Source organism: Platalea leucorodia (genome assembly GCF_965183815.1).
Source record: "Platalea leucorodia genome assembly, chromosome: Z".
In the NCBI taxonomy this organism is placed as follows: Eukaryota; Metazoa; Chordata; class Aves; order Pelecaniformes; family Threskiornithidae; genus Platalea; species Platalea leucorodia.
The window spans coordinates 94,258,645-94,278,963 of NC_138858.1; the positions used below are offsets into that span (position 1 = coordinate 94,258,645).

At 69.1% G+C, this 20,319-nt stretch overlaps 4 protein-coding genes across 4 annotated transcripts; 2 read left to right on the plus strand and 2 right to left on the minus strand.

The window, feature by feature from the left end:
* Window positions 1-302: 302 nt before the first annotated feature.
* On the plus strand, window positions 303-7,009 carry LOC309602605 (adipocyte enhancer-binding protein 1-like; the record flags this gene model as incomplete). The annotated part of the gene is made up of 21 exons (XM_082336265.1): window positions 303-543; window positions 683-1,159; window positions 1,394-1,465; window positions 1,757-1,828; window positions 1,950-2,036; window positions 2,507-2,608; window positions 2,790-2,879; window positions 3,043-3,120; window positions 3,201-3,275; window positions 3,361-3,470; window positions 3,550-3,689; window positions 3,791-3,875; window positions 3,966-4,110; window positions 4,200-4,288; window positions 4,405-4,528; window positions 4,612-4,808; window positions 4,907-5,086; window positions 5,165-5,507; window positions 5,611-5,750; window positions 5,835-5,934; window positions 6,023-7,009. 21 exons carry the CDS (start codon window positions 303-305, stop codon window positions 6,571-6,573), a joined length of 3,498 nt encoding a protein of 1,165 aa, XP_082192391.1. The 3' UTR covers window positions 6,574-7,009.
* Window positions 7,010-7,072: 63 nt separating this feature from the next.
* On the minus strand, window positions 7,073-13,630 carry LOC309602883 (DNA polymerase delta subunit 2-like). Its single transcript, XM_082336997.1, has 11 exons — window positions 13,553-13,630; window positions 12,530-12,805; window positions 10,200-10,321; window positions 9,196-9,319; window positions 9,004-9,118; window positions 8,672-8,870; window positions 8,454-8,534; window positions 7,915-8,072; window positions 7,669-7,796; window positions 7,470-7,571; window positions 7,073-7,363 (listed from the first exon to the last, which is right to left on the minus strand). Exons 2-11 carry the CDS (start codon window positions 12,747-12,749, stop codon window positions 7,206-7,208), a joined length of 1,407 nt encoding a protein of 468 aa, XP_082193123.1. The 5' UTR covers window positions 12,750-12,805; window positions 13,553-13,630; the 3' UTR covers window positions 7,073-7,205.
* Window positions 13,631-14,365: 735 nt separating this feature from the next.
* LOC309602897 (antimicrobial peptide NK-lysin-like) lies at window positions 14,366-16,020 on the plus strand. Its single transcript, XM_082337027.1, has 5 exons — window positions 14,366-14,449; window positions 14,897-15,021; window positions 15,123-15,248; window positions 15,364-15,536; window positions 15,907-16,020. The coding sequence occupies exons 1-4, from the start codon at window positions 14,410-14,412 to the stop codon at window positions 15,529-15,531; spliced, it is 459 nt and encodes a 152-aa protein (XP_082193153.1). The 5' UTR covers window positions 14,366-14,409; the 3' UTR covers window positions 15,532-15,536; window positions 15,907-16,020.
* A 274-nt stretch (window positions 16,021-16,294) lies between these two features.
* On the minus strand, window positions 16,295-18,453 carry LOC309602606 (myosin regulatory light chain 2, atrial isoform-like; the record flags this gene model as incomplete). Its single annotated transcript, XM_082336266.1, has 7 exons — window positions 16,295-16,396; window positions 16,676-16,724; window positions 16,832-16,910; window positions 17,010-17,114; window positions 17,603-17,678; window positions 17,799-17,909; window positions 18,439-18,453. The coding sequence occupies 7 exons, from the start codon at window positions 18,451-18,453 to the stop codon at window positions 16,295-16,297; spliced, it is 537 nt and encodes a 178-aa protein (XP_082192392.1).
* Between the last annotated feature and the right edge of the window lie 1,866 nt (window positions 18,454-20,319).

Below are 20,319 nucleotides of genomic sequence, written 5' to 3' on the forward strand. Positions count from 1 at the left end.
CGTGCCAGTGCCGGTGCCATTCCCGTGCAGTGCTGGTGCAGTGCCAGCGCCGGTGCCATTCCCGTGCCGTGCCAGCGCCGGTGCCATTCCCGTGCCATGCTGGTGCCGGTGCCGGTGCTGTTCCCGTTCCCGTGCGGTGCCGTTCCCGGTGCCGTTCCCGTTGTTCCCGTTGTTCCCGGTGCGGCGCGGGTGCCGCTCGGCCCCGCCGCAGCTCGGTGCCGCCCCCGGCCCTGCGCCCGCCCCCCGCCCGTCCCGCCCGGGCGCTCGGGGCCGGGGCCGGGGCCGGTGCGGCGGACGCGGCGATGGGGCTGGCGGGGCCGCCCCGCTCCTGCCTCCTGCTGGCGGCCGCGCTGCTGCCGCTGCTGCCCGGGGCCGCCCCGGGCCCCGCCGCGCCGCCCGCGCTCACCGACGCCGAGATCGAGGCGTTTCTGCGGGGCTTCCTCGGCCCCGGCGGCGGCGACGGCGAGGACGGGGACGGGGACGGGGACGGCGCCGACCTGGGCTTCGGCACCGACCTGGGCGTCGGCACCGGCACCGGCACCGGTGAGCGGGCGGCAGCGGCACCGCGGGTCGGGGCCGCGCCGGTAGCGGGGCGCGGCGGGAGGTGGGGACCCCCCCAGCCCGGCCCCGGCCGCCCCTCACCCCGCGGCGGGGCGGCTGCTGCCCCCGCTCCCCTCCCCAGGCTCCCCGGGACTGACGGAGCCCGAGAAACCCAAGAAGGGGAAGAAGGAAAAACCGCCCAAGCCCACCAAAAAGCCCAAGGAGAGAGGCCGGGGCGCCAAGAAGGACAGGGACAGGGGCACGGACAAGCCCCCCAAGAAGCCCAAGGAGAAGACCCCCAAAGGCTCCGAAAAACCCCCAAAAGGCTCTGAAAAAACCCCCAAAGGCTCTGAAAAATCCCCGAAAGGCTCCGAAAAACCCCCAAAAGGCTCCGAAAAACCCCCGAAAGGCTCCAAAAAGCCCAAGGAGAAGCCGCCCAAGGAGAAGCCGCCCAAGGCCACCAAAAAACCCTCCGGTAAGAAGCCACCGGAGCCACCGACCACCCCCCCGGAGCCCCCTGCCACCCTGCAGCCCCCGCGGGGCGAGGATGATGCGGGGACACCCCGGTTCCCAGAGCAGCCTTCGCCTTACGAGGAGGAGGAGGATGGAGGTGGCCGAGGTGAGTCTTGGGGGGCCTGATCTCGCCGCCAGCCGGGTTGGGGTGGGGGGGTGGCACCCCACGGCGTCCCCCCGTGTCCCGCTCGGCTTCCCGGCGGCACCCCATGGCTGGCTGGGCTTTGTCCCGCCGGGGTCACCCCTCCGCCCCGCCAGCCTGCCTCCCGACGGGATTTTCCTTCGGCGGGGGGCTGCCGGGGGGCCCCGCCAGCCCCTCGCTCTGTGTCCCTGTCCCCAGGGGAGCTGGAGGAGCCACCGAGCGAGCCCTGGGAGCCAGGGCGGGAGGACTGGAGCCCCGAGCCTGAGCCTGGTGAGTGCCCTGTCCCCAGGGCCACCTCCCTGTGTCTTGGGGCCACCTCCCTGCACCCTGGTGTCACCTCCCTGCACCCCGGGGCCACCTCCCTCCACCCCAGGGCCACCTCCCTCCACCCCGGGGCCACCTCCCTCCACCCTGGGGCCACCACCCTGTGTCCCAATGCCACCTCCCTGCACCCCAGGGCCACCTGCCTGCGTCCCAGTGTCACCTCCCTACACCCCAATGCCACCTCCCTGCTCCCCGGTGCCACCCTGCGCCCCGTCCCCACGTGCCCTGTCCCCGCAGAGGTCCCCGAGGAGCCGGAGCCACCAACGCTGGACTACAACGAGCAGCTGGAGCGGGAGGACTACGAGGACTGTACGGTGCCAGGGCGTGGGCGGGGGGACCACCGGGGTCCCCCGGCCTCCAGGAAAGGAGGGAGGGGGTGTCCCCCCACCTCGTCCCCCCAAAGTCACCGCCACCCCCTTTCCGTCCCCAGTCGAGTACATCCGGCGCCAGCAGAAACCCCGCAAGCCCCCGAGCAGGAAAAAACCCGAGAGAGTCTGGCCCCAGCCCGAGGAGCCACGTAAGTGGGGTGACAGGGGGACAAGGGGGGGCTGGCACCTCTTGGGGTGGAGGGGACAGTCCCCAGCCTTGGGGACCCAGGGGAGCATCATTTTGGGACAGCCTGGAGCTGGGGGGGGGCATGGGGACTGCGTAAGGGGTGCAGGAGACCCCACAGGGCTGCAGGGACCCCCTAGGGGCATGGGGATCTCCTGGGGGCACGGGGATCCCGTGCGAATACAGAGGGGGACATGGGGACCCCACAGGGGCATGGGGGATCCCACAGGGACACAGGGATCCCACAGAAGCATGGGGGACCCTACAGGGACATGGGGGACCCCTGGGGGCACAGTAGGGGTGTGGGGATCCGCGGAGGCATGAGGAACCCCACAGGGACTGAGGGATCCCATAGGGGCACAGGGACCCCACAGGGACGTGGGGGTACCCCCATTCCCCCCCAATCCCCAGCACGGCCTCTTTCGCCCTCCCCAGCGAAGCCGGAGGTGCCACCCCCTCAGCCACCACCCCCGCCGCCCGTCCTGGTGACCGAAGGGGACTACGAGGACGGCTTCCTACGACCCGACTACGATGACTGTGAGTGACGAGCCATGGGGGGCCGGGGCAGCCCAGGACCCCCGTTCCTGGGGGGCTCTGCCCGGCCCCATGGGTAGGGATCTCCCCCCGTGCCCAGCTGGGCTCTGGCGGGTGGCACCCCCGCGCCGTCCCCCGGCCCTGAAGGGGTGTCCCAGCCCCGCTCCCCCTTTGCACCCCGCAGTGGAGTACGGGCTGCCCCCCCCGCCGAAGCCCAGGAAACACCCGGACAAAGATGACGAGATGGAGACGGACGAGGAGAAACTCAAGCCCTGTGAGAGACGGGCTGGGTGCCGGGGTGGGTGGCACGTCCCCTGGGTGGGTGGCATGTCCCCTGGGTGGGTGGCACATCCCTGGGGCGGGTGGCACGTCCCCTGGGTGGGTGGCACGTCCCTGGGGCAGGTGGCATGTCCCCAGCAGCCGCTCTCCCATCCCAGGGAAGCCCAAGAAAGGCGGCAGCAGCAAGGAGGAGGAGGAGGACCCTTGGGCGGAGGAGAAGGGCCGGGACCGCAAAGGTGGGTGCCAGCCCCCCCAGCCCCGTCCCCTCGCCCCCAGCCCCCCGGGCTCTGCTCCCCCTCATGCGCCCCTTTTCCAGGAAAACCCAAAAAACCAGGGGGGAAGAAGTGGGAGCCGGACGAGGACGAATGGGCCCCTCCAGAGGAGAAGACAAGTGAGTGTCCCCGGTCCTGAGGGGGAAGCGGGCACCCCGCTGCAGGGGGGTGCCCACCACCTTCCCGCCCCCCCACTGTCCCCAGGGTGTCCCCCCATCGGCCTGGAGTCCCACCGCATCGAGGACGACCAGATCCTGGCCTCCTCCATGCTGCGCCACGGGCTGGGTGCCCAGCGCGGGCGCCTCAACATGCAGGTGAGGGTCGCCCGCCCCGCGCCCACCCTCCACACCAGCGGGCCCCCCACCCACGTCCCCCCCACTGTCCCCACCCCAGGCGGGCACCAACGAGGACGATTTCTTCGACGGGGCTTGGTGCGCTGAGGACGACAGCCGGGCGCACTGGATCGAGGTGGACACCCGCCGCACCACCAAGTTCACTGGCGTCATCACCCAGGGCCGCGACTCCCAGATCCAGTACGGGGCCGGGGACGAGCAGGAGGGGACGGATCCGGGGACACGGGGTGGGGGAGCAGCTCGGGGACCTCCTCTCCCAACCTGTCCCCTTCCTCCCACAGCGAGGACTTTGTCACCAGCTTCTACGTGGGCTTCAGCAACGACAGCCAGAACTGGGTGATGTACACCAACGGCTACGAGGAGATGGTACGGGACCCCAGAACGGGCTGGCTGGGGGGGACGGGGACAGCAGGGACCCGCTCCCCTGCCGTGGCTACGTCTTGCTCCCCTCTGCAGATGTTTTACGGCAACGTGGACAAGGACACGCCAGTGCTGACTGAGTTCCCCGAGCCCATGGTAGCCCGTTACATCCGCATCTACCCCCAGACGTGGAACGGCAGCCTCTGCCTGCGCCTCGAGGTCCTGGGCTGCCCCCTCTCCAGTAAGAGCCACCCCAAAGCGGCGGCTGAGGGGACTGGGGGGATGGCAGCTCTGCAGCCCCCCACCGCCGTGTCCCTGTCCCGTCCGCAGCCATCAGCAGCTACTACGCCCAGCAGAACGAGGTGACCTCCACCGACAACCTGGACTTCCGCCACCACACCTACAAGGACATGAGGCAGGTGAGCACCTCCGTGGGGCGGTGGGCACCTCCGTGGGGTGGGCTCCTTCACGGGGGGGTGGGCTCGGCCCCCCGAGCGCTGTCCCCCATCACCTGCCCCCCACCCTGCGCCCGCAGCTGATGAAGGTGGTGAACGAGGAGTGTCCCACCATCACCCGCATCTACAACATCGGCAAGAGCTCGCGCGGGCTGAAGATCTACGCCATGGAGATCTCGGACAACCCGGGCGAGCACGAGACGGGTGAGAAGGGGAGGTGTGGGGGGACCTGGCTGCTGTCCCCTGCCGCAGGCAACACGGTGACCCTGCCTGTACCCTGCCCGCAGGCGAGCCCGAGTTCAGGTACACGGCGGGGCTGCACGGGAACGAAGTGCTGGGCCGGGAGCTGCTGCTCCTGCTGATGCAGTTCCTGTGCAAGGAGTACCACGACGGCAACCCCCGGGTGCGGAGCCTGGTGACCGAAACCCGCATCCACCTCGTGCCCTCCCTCAACCCCGATGGCTACGAGCTGGCCCGCGAGGCGGTAAGGGGACGGCAGAGCAGGGGATGGGACGGCGGAGCGGTGGGATGGGACGGTGGGATGCAGCCCCCGGGCTCACCGCTGCCCTGGGCTGCCCGCAGGGCTCCGAGCTGGGCAACTGGGCGCTGGGCCACTGGACGGAGGAGGGCTACGACCTCTTTGAGAACTTCCCCGACTTGGCTTCGGCGCTCTGGGCGGCCGAGGAGAGGAAGCTGGTGCCCCACAAGTTCCCCAACCACCACATCCCCATCCCGGAGCACTACCTGGTTGAGGACGCCACGGTGAGCCACGGCACGGGGCGGGGTGGTGGGACGGTGATGGGGACGTGGCGTCTCACGCTGCCGTGCCTGCCTCGGCAGGTGGCAGTGGAGACGCGGGCCGTCATGGCATGGATGGACAAGAACCCCTTCGTGCTGGGAGCCAACCTGCAGGGCGGGGAGAAGCTGGTGTCCTACCCCTTCGACACGGCCCGGCCCGTCAGCGAGACACCAGCGGCCGCCCCTCGCCCGCCAGACGACTACGAGGACGACAACCCCGAGCTGCAGGAGACGCCCGACCATGCCATCTTCCGCTGGCTCGCCATCTCCTACGCCTCAGCCCACCTCACCATGACCGAGACCTTCCGCGGGGGCTGCCACACGCAGGACATGACCAACGCCATGGGCATCGTGCAGGGGGCCAAGTGGCACCCCCGGGCTGGCAGTAAGTGGGTCCCACGCCATACGGCGTCGGTCCGCCCGCCCCGCACTCCCGCCACCCGAAGGTGCGAGTGAGCGGCTGGGTGAGCGCTTGGTTTGTTTTACAGCCATGAATGACTTCAGCTACCTGCACACCAACTGCCTGGAGCTCTCCGTCTACCTGGGCTGCGACAAGTTCCCCCACGAGAGCGAGCTGCAGCAGGAGTGGGAGAACAACAAGGAGTCGTTGCTCACCTTCATGGAGCAGGTAGGCACTGGGACGCGCCGGGCGGGGAGCCGGCGCTGCCCCGCCTGCCCCACGTGCATCCTCTCGTCCCCTTTCCTCGCGTAGGTCCACCGGGGCATCAAGGGCTTGGTGACGGACCAGCAGGGAGAACCCATCGCCAACGCCACCATCGTCGTAGGGGGCATCAACCACAACATCAAGACAGGTATGGCACAGGGCAGGGCGCCAGGCGGGGTGCCGGCAGCACCGTGCTGCCTCCTTCACACCCCGCTGCCTCCCCTCGCTCTCCGCAGCCAGCGGCGGGGACTACTGGCGCATCCTGAACCCGGGCGAGTACCGCGTCTCGGCTCGGGCCGAGGGCTACAACCCCAGCGTCAAGACCTGCAGCGTCTTCTACGACATCGGGGCCACCCAGTGCAACTTCGTCCTCTCGCGCTCCAACTGGAAACGCATCCGGGAGATCATGGCCATGAACGGGAACCGGCCCATCCGCCGCATCGTGCCCGGCCGCCCCATGACGCCCCGCGAACGCATGCGCCTGCGTATGCGCCTCCGGCAGCGCATGCGGCTCCGGCAGCAGATGAGGCTGCGGCGTCTCAATGCCACCACAGCCGCCAGCGGCCCCACGGCCCCGCCACCCACCACGGCCCTGCCCTTCCCCTTCAGCAGCACTGCCTACGCGCCCTGGAGCCAAGAGCCACCCACAGCCGGCACCTGGGAGATGGAGACCGAAACGGAGGTGGTGACTGAGCTGGTGACGGAGACGGAGGCCTGGGAGCTGGGCACAGGGACAGCGCAGCCCTTCACCACGGCCGAGACCTACACCGTGAACTTTGGTGACTAGGAGATGCTCGTCCCCTCGCTCCTGCCTCGGGCCAAGGCCGGACGCTCGCGGCCGGTTTGGTTTCGCCTGCAGCAGGCTCCGGCATCTGCTTCTAAAGCCTTCCTCGAGCCCCGGGCAGCCCGCTCTGGGTAGCCCGCCCCGGGTGGGCTCCGGCTTCTCACCCGCGCTGCTTCCTGACTGCAGGGCACGCCATGCCGACGCTCGCCCCAAAGGCTGGGCGGCTGCAGAGCATCCCCCTTGCCAGGCTCCAGAGCCCGGCAGGAGAGGACGTGCTGCCCCGTCCCTCGGGGCTGGGCAGCACCAGCCCTTGCCTGGCAAGGGAGGGGGCGAAGCAGGACCCAGCCCTCGCCCCGTCCCCGTCTCCCGGCACAGCGGGGCTGGCAGGGGTGGTCCCGCTCTCCAGGGCAGGGCCCACACGGAGGCAGGCGCAGCCCCTGTCCCCTCCACACAGTTTTTTTGTTACACAAATAAATCAAGTTATATTGGTACAAGCATCTCTTCTCTCCTGCGCCCCCGGCAGCTCCGTGCCAGCCCTCCCGGGAGGGCAGACGGGGATGATGACACAAAGGCGGAGGGCGCCAGGGCCCTCCGAGGGGCCAGGGGTTTATCGAGTCCGTGCCCTGCCTGCTCAGTCAGTGCCCGACCTCCATGTCCCCGTCATCGTCCTCGGCCCCGAAGCCGGAGAAGCTGATGGGCTGGCAGCTGAGGTCGCGCAGGTTGACGAGGCAGGCGGTCTGCGTGGTGCTGAAGGCGGGCACCGTCAGCAGCAGGACCTGCTGCTTGTCCTCCCCTGCAAAAATAGGTGGGCGTCAGGCGGGTGAGCCCTCGGGCGGCACCCCGGGGCAGGGTCCCAGCCCCGAGCGAGGATCGGGGGCCCTGCAGGCTGCGGGACTCACCTTTGAGCAGCTTGGACTGGAAGCGGGGAGCGTTGCCGCAGAAGTAGACGTGAGGGCAGTCGGTGAGGATGAAAGGGTCCGATTTGTAAAAGGGGTAGCAGCCTGGGAGGGATGGAAATTAGGAGGGGAACCTGCACCTTGCACCCCTTCGAGGGCAAACAGCCCCCCAGCCTTGGCGGCCACCCAGCTCTCGCCTTACCCAGCGTGTCCGGGGCCGTGGGGCTGATGTGTCCCGCCAGCAGCGTCCACTCCAGGATCTCCAGGTAGTCATCCATGCTGCTGTATTTAAAGATGTCGCTGATGTTTTGCCCTGAGGTCCCCAAAAACCTACACCATTTTGGGGGAAAGAAGGAGGGATTTGACAGCTGTACTTGCCGTGACTTGCCCCGCGATCCCATGCCGCCAGCAGTTATCACAGAGCCGGTGGCACACGAGGTGTTTTTACCTGACGCCGTCCACGTCGGCCTGGTAGGGGTTGGTGACGAGCCGGAGCGTGGAGTAGGCGCTGGCGAGGGGCAGCATGCAGTGATGCAGGGGCTGCTGCGGCAGCGTGTAGTTGGTGGGGTCAAACTCACCAGGCATCACGTCCACGGGCACGGAGGTCTGCAGGCAGAGCGGGGATTACGGGGGACGGCCCAGCCACCCTCCTTCGAAGGGGCTCAGAGCAAAGCCCCGGCTCTGCCCAATCCCTGATTTGGCTCCCACCACTTCCCCGCAGGAAGCCCCGCTTGGCTTCACCGCAGAGACCAGATGCCAGGAGAGGGATCTGAAGCTGGGCTGTGCGCTGCCTCCCCTTCTTGCCGCGTTCCCGTACAGCACCATATGCGGTGCTCAAAGGGAAGCTGGGGGCCGGGGAAGGGGTGTTTGCCACCCCGCAGCCCCAGGCTGCTGGCAGAGCACTGCTTCCCTGGCTTGGGAGCCAGGCTCCCTCCCCCAGAAGGTACCCAAGGCCCCAGCCAACCCTATCCCGCTCCAAGCACTTACACAAAGCTGCAGCAGGATCTCATCCAGCATCTTCACGGCCTCCACACTCGCAGCCTGGGTCTTCTTGGTCAAGTACTTGGCCTGGGGCAGTGGGGAGAGAGTGAGGGAACAACCCCGTGCCCTCTCTGACTCCTCCTTCCCCACCTTCACGCGCCTCCCCGTGCCAGCCCCAGCCCCAGAGAGCAGGGTCGAGGCTGAAGGCCCCTTCCCCGCCGTACCTTGTTGATGGTGTCCCGGCTCTGCGTGTTCTGGCTCAGCAGGTTCCCCGCCAGAATGACGCGGGAGATCTGTGCGGCGCAGCTCTGCTCGCCCTCGGCGCCCAGCTGCCCCGTCACCACGTCCACCAGCAGCTGCGTGCTCAGCAGGGACTCGCCGCTGCCGCTGCCCAGCCCCAGCCCCGACACCAGCAGGACGAACCTAAGCGGAGAGGCTCGGGCAGTGCTCCCTGCCTGCGCCCATCCCTGCCTGCACGGCGATGCCAGGGCTGCCCACACCAAGGGGCTCCAGATACGGCGGTGCCAGCCCCGCTCCTGTCCCTGCGGAGACTCACCGGTCCAAGCTGGGGCCCTTCCAGGGCAGCGGCCGGGGCAGGTTGGCAAAGCAGTGATCCTCCACCAGGAACTTGCCATCATCCTGCTCGGAGCCATACACGGCACAGATGGTCCCTATGGCAGAGAGCGGACGGTCAGCCCCCGGCCAGGGCTTGTGAGGTGGCTCCCACCACAGAGCCATCGTCCCCTACCTGTCACCAGCCTCTGCACCTCGACAGCTCCTTCCAGCTTGATCCGCTGCAGCTCGTCCTCCAGGATCAGCTCGTCGGAGGGGTGGATGTACTTGGGCAAGGGCGGCTGAGGCACCAGGTTGTGCTGCGGGGGGACAGGGCAGGCTGTCATGGCCTTGGCAAGGCCGAGCTGCCCCAAAGGGCCCTTCCTCACCCCAGCCAAACCCCGCTCGTGGAAACCAGAGTGCGGGCGCGTGACTCATGAGAGCCGCCGGCGCGGCCCCCCGCCGCCGGTGCGGCCAACACCCCCACTGCCGCTTTGAAAGCGGCGCTTTGGAGGCCCCGGCAGCTCTCGGCGCTGCTCGCCAGCTGCACGCCGCCCGGACGAGCTGGTTTCGCTTAACGCTTCCCTGCAGCGCCCTGGCGAAGCAAACACGAGCGTGGCTCCCCGGCCAAGGAGGAAGCGGCTCAGCCAGGCGGCGGGAGACGGCGCTCTGGCTCGCCTTGGGAAACGTGTTTGCAATCATCGCCCGGGCAAGCGCTCCGCTCCCTTTGAACCCTGCCCGGCAGGCACGGGGCTAACCTCATGCTGCGACGAGCAGGCTCCAAACTTCCCAACGTGCTCCCTGTGAGCTGGCTGGGAGCAGATGGGCCCCCAGCACGGCATGGGGACGGCAGAGTCTCCCCGGACACCCCCCTCATCCTCCTCCCCTGCAGCAGGGAAAGGAGGTTTGCTCTGCTGGATCCAAACCCTCCAAGGGCAGGAAAAGCAACACCAAGCAGGCACGTACACAATCCGCACTGGCACAAAGGGGTGGCAGCAAGAGTGGCGGCGTCTAGGGACAGCGTAGGCACAGAGAAGATTATACACCGGCTCCCCAGGTCAAGGCCCTGGCAGTTCCCACTTGCTCGGCCACAGCGAGCACGAGGGAAGCGATGGGAAGCTGCCCATGTGTTGGCACGTCCCCCAGAGCCATGCGGAGGAGGACGGGGGGGCCCGCGGGAGGGAACGTCCCCGCCGCTACCTCCTCGCTGATCTCCTGCAGGATGGAGGGCTGCAGCTGCATCGCCTTGAAGAGTGTCCCCACCACGCAGCACTTCTCGCCCGCCCGCAGCTCGCAGAGCTTCCTCACCACCACACCGTTCCCTGCGGAGAGAAACGGGGCTCAGCCGGCCTCGGGGACGGTTGTGAGGGCAGGCAAGGCTCAAGGCTGGCCGGGACCAGCTGAAAGGGCCTGAACGTCCAGGCCAGCAAGAGGCGGCGAGGGAATGTTGCAAAGCTTCTCGCTCTTCCTTGAGGCACGGAGCCCAATCCACATGTGTAGGCCAGATGGGGCCAACGGAGCATGCCAGAGAGCCAGCGCTGCCTGCAGGCATTTCCTCTGCGTTGAGGGGGAGGAAAGCTGGGTCACACCAGGGTCTGGGGGACCCACAGCTCCCGGCCACCACCCAGGACAGCGTGCAGAGCTCCCGCTGGGCCCACAGCTCCAGCTCTGCAGGGGGCACAGGTCCAGGATTGTCCCACCTGGGCACGGAACTGGTGCTCTTGCCCTTGAGCACGAGGGGCTGGTGTTCCTGCTCCTCATCCAGATGACCCAAACATCCCACTCAGATTTGACAGGCAGGAGAGATCGTTCACCACCCCCAAGTCTGACCTCTGCCTCTGCCAGGGCCAGATCCTCTGCCCGGGATCCCTGCTGGAAGCCAGGATCCCCATCGCAGCCGGGCATTTGGGAAGATCCCAGCATGAAGCCAGGCTGCTGGGGAGGGCAGGGTTTCCTCTGCCTGAAAGGCACAAACAGGTCCCTGGGCTTTACCAGGGGGGATATGGGCCGGGGGAACCAAGTCACGCCTCAGGAGGTGCAAAGAGCATTGCAGCCCCAGCGCTTCATTGTCTCTGTGGCTGGGGAGCATGCGCAGACAGCAAAAAATGCACCTCCCTCACCACAGGCTGAGCCCAAGACTTCTCACCTCGCCCACCAGGACCCAGAGATGCTTCAGCCCTGTCCTGTACGTGTCTGCAGGACTTTTATTTCCTCCTGCTTAAATCAAGCCGTGAAGCCCAGCCACCCCGAGCCTCAAGCGCGGGAGGGAGGAGGACTGCGCCGGGGCGGCGGGAGCTGCCGGGCTCCTCTCCCAGAACAACACGGCCGAAGCCCGCTGCCGCGCCAGCTCCTCCGTCGGGCCGCCCTTTCTGGCTGTGGGCGGTGGGGTGACCTTTTCCCCCCCCAGACTCTCCCTTTGCTAATCACGCGCCTGCTGAACGTGACTCCTCTCCGGTGGAAAGCACCCCGCTGCCATCACCGGCACCCTGGGCTCAGCGGAGCTGGAAACACAGGTTCATCAATCCCAGGAATGCAAACACTCAGAGTCAGAAAAAACAATCCCATTTTAGTTTCTTATTCTTGGCTCTAACCCTCCAAATGTGTGTGTTTAGGGGGAGGGGGGCTGCTCTCTCCAGATTTTGCCTGCAGGCACTTCTCGCTGTGAGACAAACGCCAGAAATCTCGTCCCATCACATGACTCTGGGAAGTGGAGCTTTACAAAACCACTGGTTCCCGTCACCCTCGGCAAAATCCAGGGTTACGGCGCAGGGTGGCCGGCCAAGGAACAACATCCGCTGTGTAACCGGCACAGCCCGGCGCGGGCTTTGCTTCCCCTCGCTCCACGCGGCCCACGGGGCCGGGGAGAGAAAGAAAAACAAGTGGCCAAGCCCAAAAACCTCCATAGAAGGGCAAAGCTGAAAGCTTGGCTGGTCCGAGAGGGTGAAATTTGATAACAGGCTTTTACCACGCTCAGGGAGCCATGTGCCGCGCCGAGGCCTGTCAGAAAGCTCAGCCACCGCGCTCTGGCAGCAGCGAGGCAGTTGCTTCATCCGAAGGCGTAACAGCGGCGCTGGATGGAAACTCTCTAGCACGAGGATCCCACCCGCTAACCGCTAACACAGCTCTGCCGGGCGAGGAAACGGCCCCCCCGGCGCAAGCGGCGCCTCTCGCGCCCCCCACAGCCCGCTTCCTGGCCGGGGCGCCCGCCAGCCCCTCGCCGTGCAAACCTTGCGCTTAACTCGTGCTCCCGACAGCGAGCGAGAGCTCTGACCTGGCCCGGTGAGCAAAAAAGAAAAAAGGTTTTCTCCACACAGCTGATGTTTAAAGCTGATTTTAGAAAGGCTGGGACATGTCCGGCAGAGAAACCATCCCCCAAAGGGTTATTCGACCCCTAATGTGTGCCTAAGCTTAGGAAAGGATGGCCAGCACCCGCCAAAAAATCACCGAAGAGCTTCCAGCAGGCACTGTGCCGGCCGCGCGGCTTTGCCCTCCTGCCCCAAAGAGGGGGGTTACTCCCCAAACCGACTCACCCCACTTCTGCCGCGCCCGCTCCTCCAGGATGGGCCGCATCTCGATCAGGCGCGCGGCGTAGATGTGAGCGTACTGGCGGCTGAAGCTGCGCTCGCCCAGCCGAAAGGGCTGGGAGCAGTCGGTGTACGCCGAAACCGGCAGCCTGGCGAAGGTGGAGGCCTCGGCGGAGGGGGGGGCCAGCAAACCCTGCGCCGTGGCGGCCGCCTGCTCCCAGAACATGGTGGGCGCCGGGCCGGAGCAGCTGGGCTGGACACGGCGGGATTTTAATGGAGGATCTGGCAAGGAAATGGGCAAATTAAGGATCCGGGCAAATTAAGGGTGGCAAAGCGGCACGGCGCCGAGCCCGGCACACCCCGGCCATCACCGTCGCCCCGAATCCCTCCCTGGAGGCAGCCCCCACCCCCAAACTGCCCCCCTCCCCCCCCAAAACACGACTGACCCCCCCCCATCACCGCCCCCCTCCCCAGCACCAGGGCACCCCCAGACCCACGCTGGTGCCAGGAAAACCCCAGGACCCCCCAGTCACCCCCCGCAGCAGGACACCCGCAGCCCCCCCAGTCACAGCCTGGCCACTGGACCACCAAATGCCCCCGGCACCACGAGCCCTGCACAGCCCCCCGGATCCCCCCTAAACACCCCCCCGCACGGAGACCCCCCCCAGGGCACCGGGAGCCCCCCCAGACACCTCCGAGCACCACGACCCCCCCCGAGGACACCCCCGCCCCAAAACTCCCCGGCCCAAGCCCCCCCCAGTCCGCAGGACCCTACAGGGACCCCCCAGCCCCCCCCGGGCACCAGGACCCCCCCTCCCCAAACCAGGGTCCCCCCAGGACCCTCGCGGGGGTCCCCCGGGAGCCCCCCCGCGCCAAGGACCCTCCGCCCCCCCCCAGGGACCCCCAAAAGGCACCAGCCCCCCCCCGGGCCCCCATCGCCCCCCCTCCGGGCCGCCCCCCGAGCGGGACAGCCCCAAACCCCCCCGTCCTCACCCCCCTCCGGGCCCCCCCAGGCCGCAGGTCACCTACGGGGTCAGAGGTCAGGGGTCAGAGGTCGGGGGGGGCCGCCGGCACCGCGGGCCCGCCATGGGGAAGGGGCGGGGGGGGGAAAAGGCGCGAACGCCGCAAAGCCCGGAAGTCGCGTGGCCGCGGGGCGGAAGTGACGCCAAAGCGGCGGGTCGCCGTGGCAACCGCCGGTGGCGGCGGCGCGAGGCCGTTACCGTGGAAACCGGCGGGGGCGGGGGGAGGGGGGCACCGGGACCCCACGGAGCCCCGGAGGGGACGGGGACACCGGGACCGGGCCCCAGGCCCCGGCGGGCCCCGGAGGGGACGGGGACACCGGGACAGGCCCCACGGAGGCCATGGCGGACAGGGGACACGAGGCCGACGCCTGAGGCCTCGGGGGGTCCGGGAGGGGACAGGGGACACCGGGACCGGCCCCCGGGCCCCTCCACTGCTCATGGGGGGACCGGGGTCAGCGGGACGGAGCCCCAGGCCCCCCGAGCCCGGGCGGGGGCAGAGGGGACCCCCGCAGAGCCCCCGGCCCCACGCCCCCCCCCGCTTGGGGGGCTGCTGGGCCGCCCCCCGCCGGGCCCAGGGCTGGGGGCCGCCGGCGGCACCCCGCCGCGGGGCGCGGGGGCTCGGTGGGGCGCGGGGCTGGGCCCCCCCGGCTCCCCTTCCTGCCGCGGGGGCGGAGGGCGGAGGTGCGAGGGAGGAAGGGGTTTGCGAGCCGGCGCCGCTCCATTTTAAGGGTTTTTTGGGTTTCGGCGGCGCTGAGTGGCGCGGCCGTCCCCACAGCCCGCTCGCCCCGCTATAAAAGCCGTCGGGGCGGGCCGGCCGGTTGTCACCCGCTGTCACCTGCTGTCACCCTCTCGAGTGGGCTCGCCATGGCTGCCGCCTTCCTCTTGGTGCTGGTGGCGGTGGGAGGTAACGGGGGTCCCCCCTGCCCCGCGCCCCCGAGGAGGGACGGGGTGGCGGGGGGACAGGCACCCCGGGGCGCAGGGGAGGGGGACAGGCAGGGACGGGCACGGGGGACAGCGGGGATGGCGGCCTGGGGACGGGGTCTGCGTGGGGACCTTGGGATGGTGGGACGGGGTCCTCGTGGGGGCAGTGGGGACGGTGGGGACAAGGTCTATGTGGGGACATGGGGATGGTGGGGATGGGTTCCACATGGGGAGCCGGGGATGGCGGGGATGGCGGCCACGTGGGGACAGGCACCTGGGGGTGGCAGGGACAAGGTCCGTGTGCCAGCCGGGGTACAGTGGGGACAGGGTCTGCGTGGGGACGGGGTCTGGGCACTCCTGCGGCACCCAGGGACCTCGGTGACGGCCGCGCGCTCCCGCGGCCGCGCTCACCGTCCCCATCCCCGCTCAGCGGCGCAGGCTGCGGTCCCCGAGCCCTGCCAGGGCGGCCCCGCAGCCTGGTGCCAGGACGTGGCCACCGCCAGCCGCTGCGGCAGGGAGCAGTACTGCCGTGACCTCTGGGACAGCCTGGCCCTGGTGAGCACTGGCCCCGCCGCCGCCCCACGGCCATGGGGCAGCCCCCCGCCTGTATCGGGGGGCCCGGCGCAGCCCTGAGGGTCCGCCTTGTCCTCCCACAGTGGGACATGACCGAAGGGGACGTGGCTGAAGGGGACGCAATGGCGCTGCGCAAGGGGAAGAAGTGCACCCTGTGCACCAAAATCCTGGAGCAGATCAAGGCGATGGTGGGCGACGACCCCGACGAGGTGAGCGGGCGGCTGGGGGGCTCGGGGGAGCGGGGCCCGGCAGGCGGGCGGGGGGCTCGGGGGAGCGGGGCCCCGCAGGCGGCCCCGCTGACGCCGCCGGGGCTGGTTGTGGCAGGCAGCGGTGGAGGCGGCGCTGGGCAAAGCCTGCCGGGCCCTGGGCAAGCGCCTGGGCCGCGTCTGCAAGCAGCTGGTGAAGAAGTACCGGGACCAGATCAGCGAGGCGCTGCAGAACGGTGACGAGCCCCAGGACACCTGCGCCGCCATCGGCTTCTGCAAGGCCTGAGCCCGGTCAGCACCCGCCCCGCGTCCCGCACCCCGCGTCCTGGTCCTGCATCCCGTGTCCTGATCCTGCATCCCGCGTCCTGATCCCGCGTCCCAAGTCCTCCACCCCGCATCCTCCATCCCGCACCCCACGTTCCCCCAGCCCGTATCCCGCACCCCATGTCCTGCACCCGCGCCTGCCCCAGCACGGGAGAGCACTTGGGGGTCCTGTGTCTCCAGGAGGGAACTGCCTGCGCCCCTGGAGGGTGGGGGTGAGGCAGGGGACCCCAAAATGCCTCCTGGAGGCGGGGGGAATGTTGGAGGAGCCACTTTCGCTGGCACATGCGTTGGGGGTGACGGTGGCCCCCGACTCACTGCTCCTTCCTTGTCTCCGCAGGGCTCAGACCACGACCAGCCCCGAGTGCCACCCCCCGAACCCTGAAATCCCCTCCCAGCCCCACCTGCCACCCTGGCCCCCGCATCCCCCTCCCCGTGCAATAAAGCATCTTGCCCCAGGCCGCTGCGTCTCTTGGGGACAGTGGCCCTGCTGTCCCCCGTGCCGGGGTCCCCTGGGAGCCCGTCCTTTGCAGGGGGGCTGTCCCTTGCGTTGGGGACACGCCAGCTCCACAGGGACACCGGGAGCCATGCGAGGGTGCAAAGCCCAGGCTGAACAGAGCCACCTCCCTCCCTGGGGCCACTGCAGACGGACAGACGGACAAGATCCCCTCGTTTGGTGGTTTATTTGGCCAGAGCGAGCGGCGGAGGGCGGGGGACCCGCTGTTCCCTCAGTCCTCCTTCTCGTCCCCGTGGGTGATGATGTAGCACAGGGACTTGTAGTCGATGTTCCCCGAGACGTCGATGGGCGTCACCGCGAACATCTGCTCCACCTGTGGAGGACGGGGACCCTGGGGACAGGGACTATGGGGGACACACGGGGACCTTGGGGACAGGGTCTTTGGGGGACACATGGGGAGCTGGGGCTGGGGGCTGTGTCCCCCTCCCCACATCTCCCCGTGGGCAGGCAGAGCCGGGTGTCCTGGGCACCCACTCCCCCCGAGGGTCCTGTTGTCCCCCCTCGTGCAGGGACACTGTGAGGGGACGGGGTGGGCAGGGGCCAGCGCAGGGGACGGGGACGGGGACGGTGACGGCCAGGGGAGCCGCCTCACCTCCTCTGGGGAGAACTTATCCGCCTGGGTCAGGAGGAGCTGCTTAAACCTGCGGGAAGAGGGAACGGCTGAGCCCGGGGTCGGCTCCCGTCCCCCGCCCGGGGGAGGCAGGATCTGGCCGGGTGCCCCGAGGGGTCCCTGCTGTCCCCCGCTCACTCGTCCTTGTTCACGGTGCCGGTGCCGGCGGGGTCGAAGAGCTTGAAGGCGTTGAGGATGGACTCCTCAGGGTCGGTGCCTGGCGGGGAGGTGTTAGGTGGGGCTTGGGGCTGACCCCTGGGGGTGTCGGGGTGTCAGGGGTGTTGGGGGGTGTCGGGGGACACCCGGGGCCGCTCACCGTTCAGCTTCTCCCCGAAGAGCGTCAGGAAGACGGTGAAGTTAATGGGCCCCTTCCCCTCCTTCAGCATCTCCTCCAGCTCCGCGTCACTCACGTTCGTCTTCCCTGGGGGGGGACACAGTGACAAGGCCACGTGGCACCGGGGACAGCCTGGCCCCGGGAGGGGAGAGGCGGCACCGGAGATGCCAGCGGGAGCGCGGGGACGTGTCCCTCGGGAGATAAAGCCAGTGGTTCCCTCGGCGCGCCCGGGCGGCCCCGGCTGTCACCGCCCCGGGCTTCGCACCGTCACTGGCCCCGCACTTGGCACGGTCACTTCCCTGTGCCTGGCACCACATCTGTCCCCACACTGGGCACTGGCACCGTCACCCCCTTGGCACTGGCACCGTCACCCACTTGGCGCCATCGCCGGCACCATCACTGCCACGGGCTTGGCACCGTCACCGTCCCCACCCTTGGCACTGCCACCGTCCCTGCGATTGGCATCACCGCCGTCCCCAGCTTGGCACCGTCACTGTCCCCTGCCACTGTTACCACCCTGACTCGGCGCCGCAGCCGGCCCCGTCCCCGTCGCGTCCCCGCGCGGCGCCACTGACCCAGCTGTGCGTAGGTCTCCTTCAGGTCCGCCTTGGTGATGATCCCGTCCCGGTTCTGGTCGATGCAGCTGAAGGCCTGGAGCAGAGCGGGCGAGGGGGTCGGGGGGGACGAGCCCGGGGACCCCCCCACCCTGGGACCCCCTGCTCTGGGATCCCCCACCCGGGACCCCCCACCCGGGACCCCCCGCCCCGTTACCTCCTTGAACTCCTGGATCTGCGACTGCTCGAACATGGAGAAGACGTTGGAGGAGCGGCGCTGCGCCCGCCTGGCCGCCGCCCTGCCGCGCGTGCCCGCCCTCCTGCTGGCCTGCGGGAGCCAACCGGGGCGCGGGGAAGCCTTGGTCCGGCCCCGGCCAATCAGAGCACAGGGAATCCTTTTTGTTTGGCCCCGGCCAATCGGAGCGTAGGGAATCCCTTTTTGGTCCCACAGCCAATCAGAGTGCAGGGAATCCCTTTTGTTTGGCCCTGGCCAGTCGGAGCACAGGGAATCCCTTTTTGGTCCTCCAACCAATCAGAGCACAGGGAATCCCTTTTGTTTGGCCTTGGCCAATCGGAACAGAGAGAATCCTGCTGGCTGAGGGCTGCCGCCAATCAGAGCACAGGGAATCCACTTTTGGCCACGGCCATGAGCACAGGGAACCCTACTGCTGCTGGGCGCAGCCAATCAGAACACAGGGAATCCTGCTGGCTGCTGGCCGCAGCCAATCAGAACACAGGGAATCCTGCTGGCTGATGCCCAGGGTGCCCCCCGACGCCCAAGGATGACCCCGACACCCTGAGACGTTCCCGGATCCTGGGGTGGCCCCAGGCGTCCCAGGGTGGCCCCGGCCCCCCACGATGGCCCCTACCATGGGCTGACTCCCAACAGCCCGAGGGGGTCCCAGACCTGGGGTGCCCCCGACCCCCAGAGGGAACCCAACACCCCGGGATGCCCCCGGAGGACCTCAGCACCCTGGGGTGCCCCCAGGCAGACCCCAACACCCCGGGATGCCCCAGGAGGACCTCAATCCCTGGGGTGCTCGCACACACCCAGAGGGACCCCAACACCCTAGGGTGCCCCCAGACCTCCCCCCAACACCCTGGGGTGCTCAAGACCCGCGGATGGACCCCAACACCCTGGGGTACCACCAGACTCTCAGAGGGACCCAACACCCTGGGGTGCTCCCGACTCCCAGGGGGACCCCAACACCCTGGGTGCCCCTGGAGGACCTCAGCACCCTGGGGTGCCCCCAGGCAGACCCCAACACCCCTGGGGTGCTTGCACACACCCAGAGGGACCCCAACACCCTAGAGTGCCCCCAGACCCCCCCCCCCCAACACCCTGGGGTGCTCGAGACCCTCGGATGGACCCCAACACCCTGGAGTACCACCAGACTCTCAGAGGGACCCAACACCCTGGGGTGCCCCAGACCCTCAGAGGGACCCCAACACCTGGGGGTGCCCCAGGAGGACCCCAAAACCCTGGGGTGCCCCCAACCCTCAGAGGGACCCCACACACCCTGGGGTGCCCCAGGAGGACCTCAACACCGTGGGATGCCCCAGACCCCCAGGGGGACCCCCAACATCTTGGGGTGCCACCAGACCCCCAGGGGGACCCCAAAACCCTGCCCTGGACCCTCTGGGGAACCCAACACCCCAGGGTGACCACCATCCCTAGAGGGACCCCAACATCCTGGGGTGCCCCAAACCTTCAGGGCGATCCAAATCCCTGGGGTGCCCCAGACCCCCAGAGGGACCCCGACACCCTGGGGTGCCCCCAGTCCCCCCCACAGCATCCCCACGCCCTGGGGCACCCCATCCCTGGTGCCTGGGGTGTCCCCGGCCGCACTCACCATCCCCGCCGCAGCCCTGGGCTGGGGCTCCCCGGGGCGCCCCGGCTTTTATCCCCCCCTTATCACCCCAGGCTAAATCGGGCAGCGGACGCGGGCGGGCGGCCGAGCCAAACTTGGCGCTGGCGCCGGGTGCTGACACCGCGGGGCTGTGCCGGACACAAGCCAGGCCGGGCCCCCCGGCTGTCACCGGAGCAGGGGACACTATTTTTGGCTGCTTGGGAAGGGGGCCAAGCCACGGCACATTTTTGGGGTGGGCTGGGACCCGCTGGGTTTTGGGGTCCTGCCGCTGGCGGGAGCAGGATTTAGCCCCTGGCGGGGGTCTGTGCCCCCTTTTGGGGGGGTCAGTGCTGGGAGGGGGAGGCTGGGGTGCCCCCAGGCTCTGCCCCCCACCCTGCGTCTGTTGCGGGGACAAGGCTGGAGGGGATCCCCAGAAATCGGTGCTGCGGCACGGCCGGCACAGCTCCGGCGCACCCCAGTCGGTCTCTGCACCTCCGGGGCTCACTGGTGGGGGCCACCCCGGCCCCCTCTGTCCCCAGGTCCTCCCCAACCAGCCCCTCACCCCTTGGCCAGCCCCCCGGGGGGTCTCAGTCCCAGCACAGGGGCTGGGGGGGTGCACGGGGGTCCCGCTCCCCACGGCCGGGTCCCCAGCGGGGCCAGGGAGGCGCAGGATGACCCCGCAGACGTGGGGCAGCCCCACGGGGGGGTCTCCCCGCTGGCACGAGGAAGACGAGGAGCTCTCGCTCAAGCGGCCCCAGAGGAGAAGTCCACGCAAACCCCGTTTATTGGGGAGCCAGGAGCCGCCTTCGCCAGCGGCAAATCCCTTCCCACGTCCGTCTCTGCTCCTCGCAGAGCTCCGAGCGGGACCGCCGTCCTCCCACCCCCCAG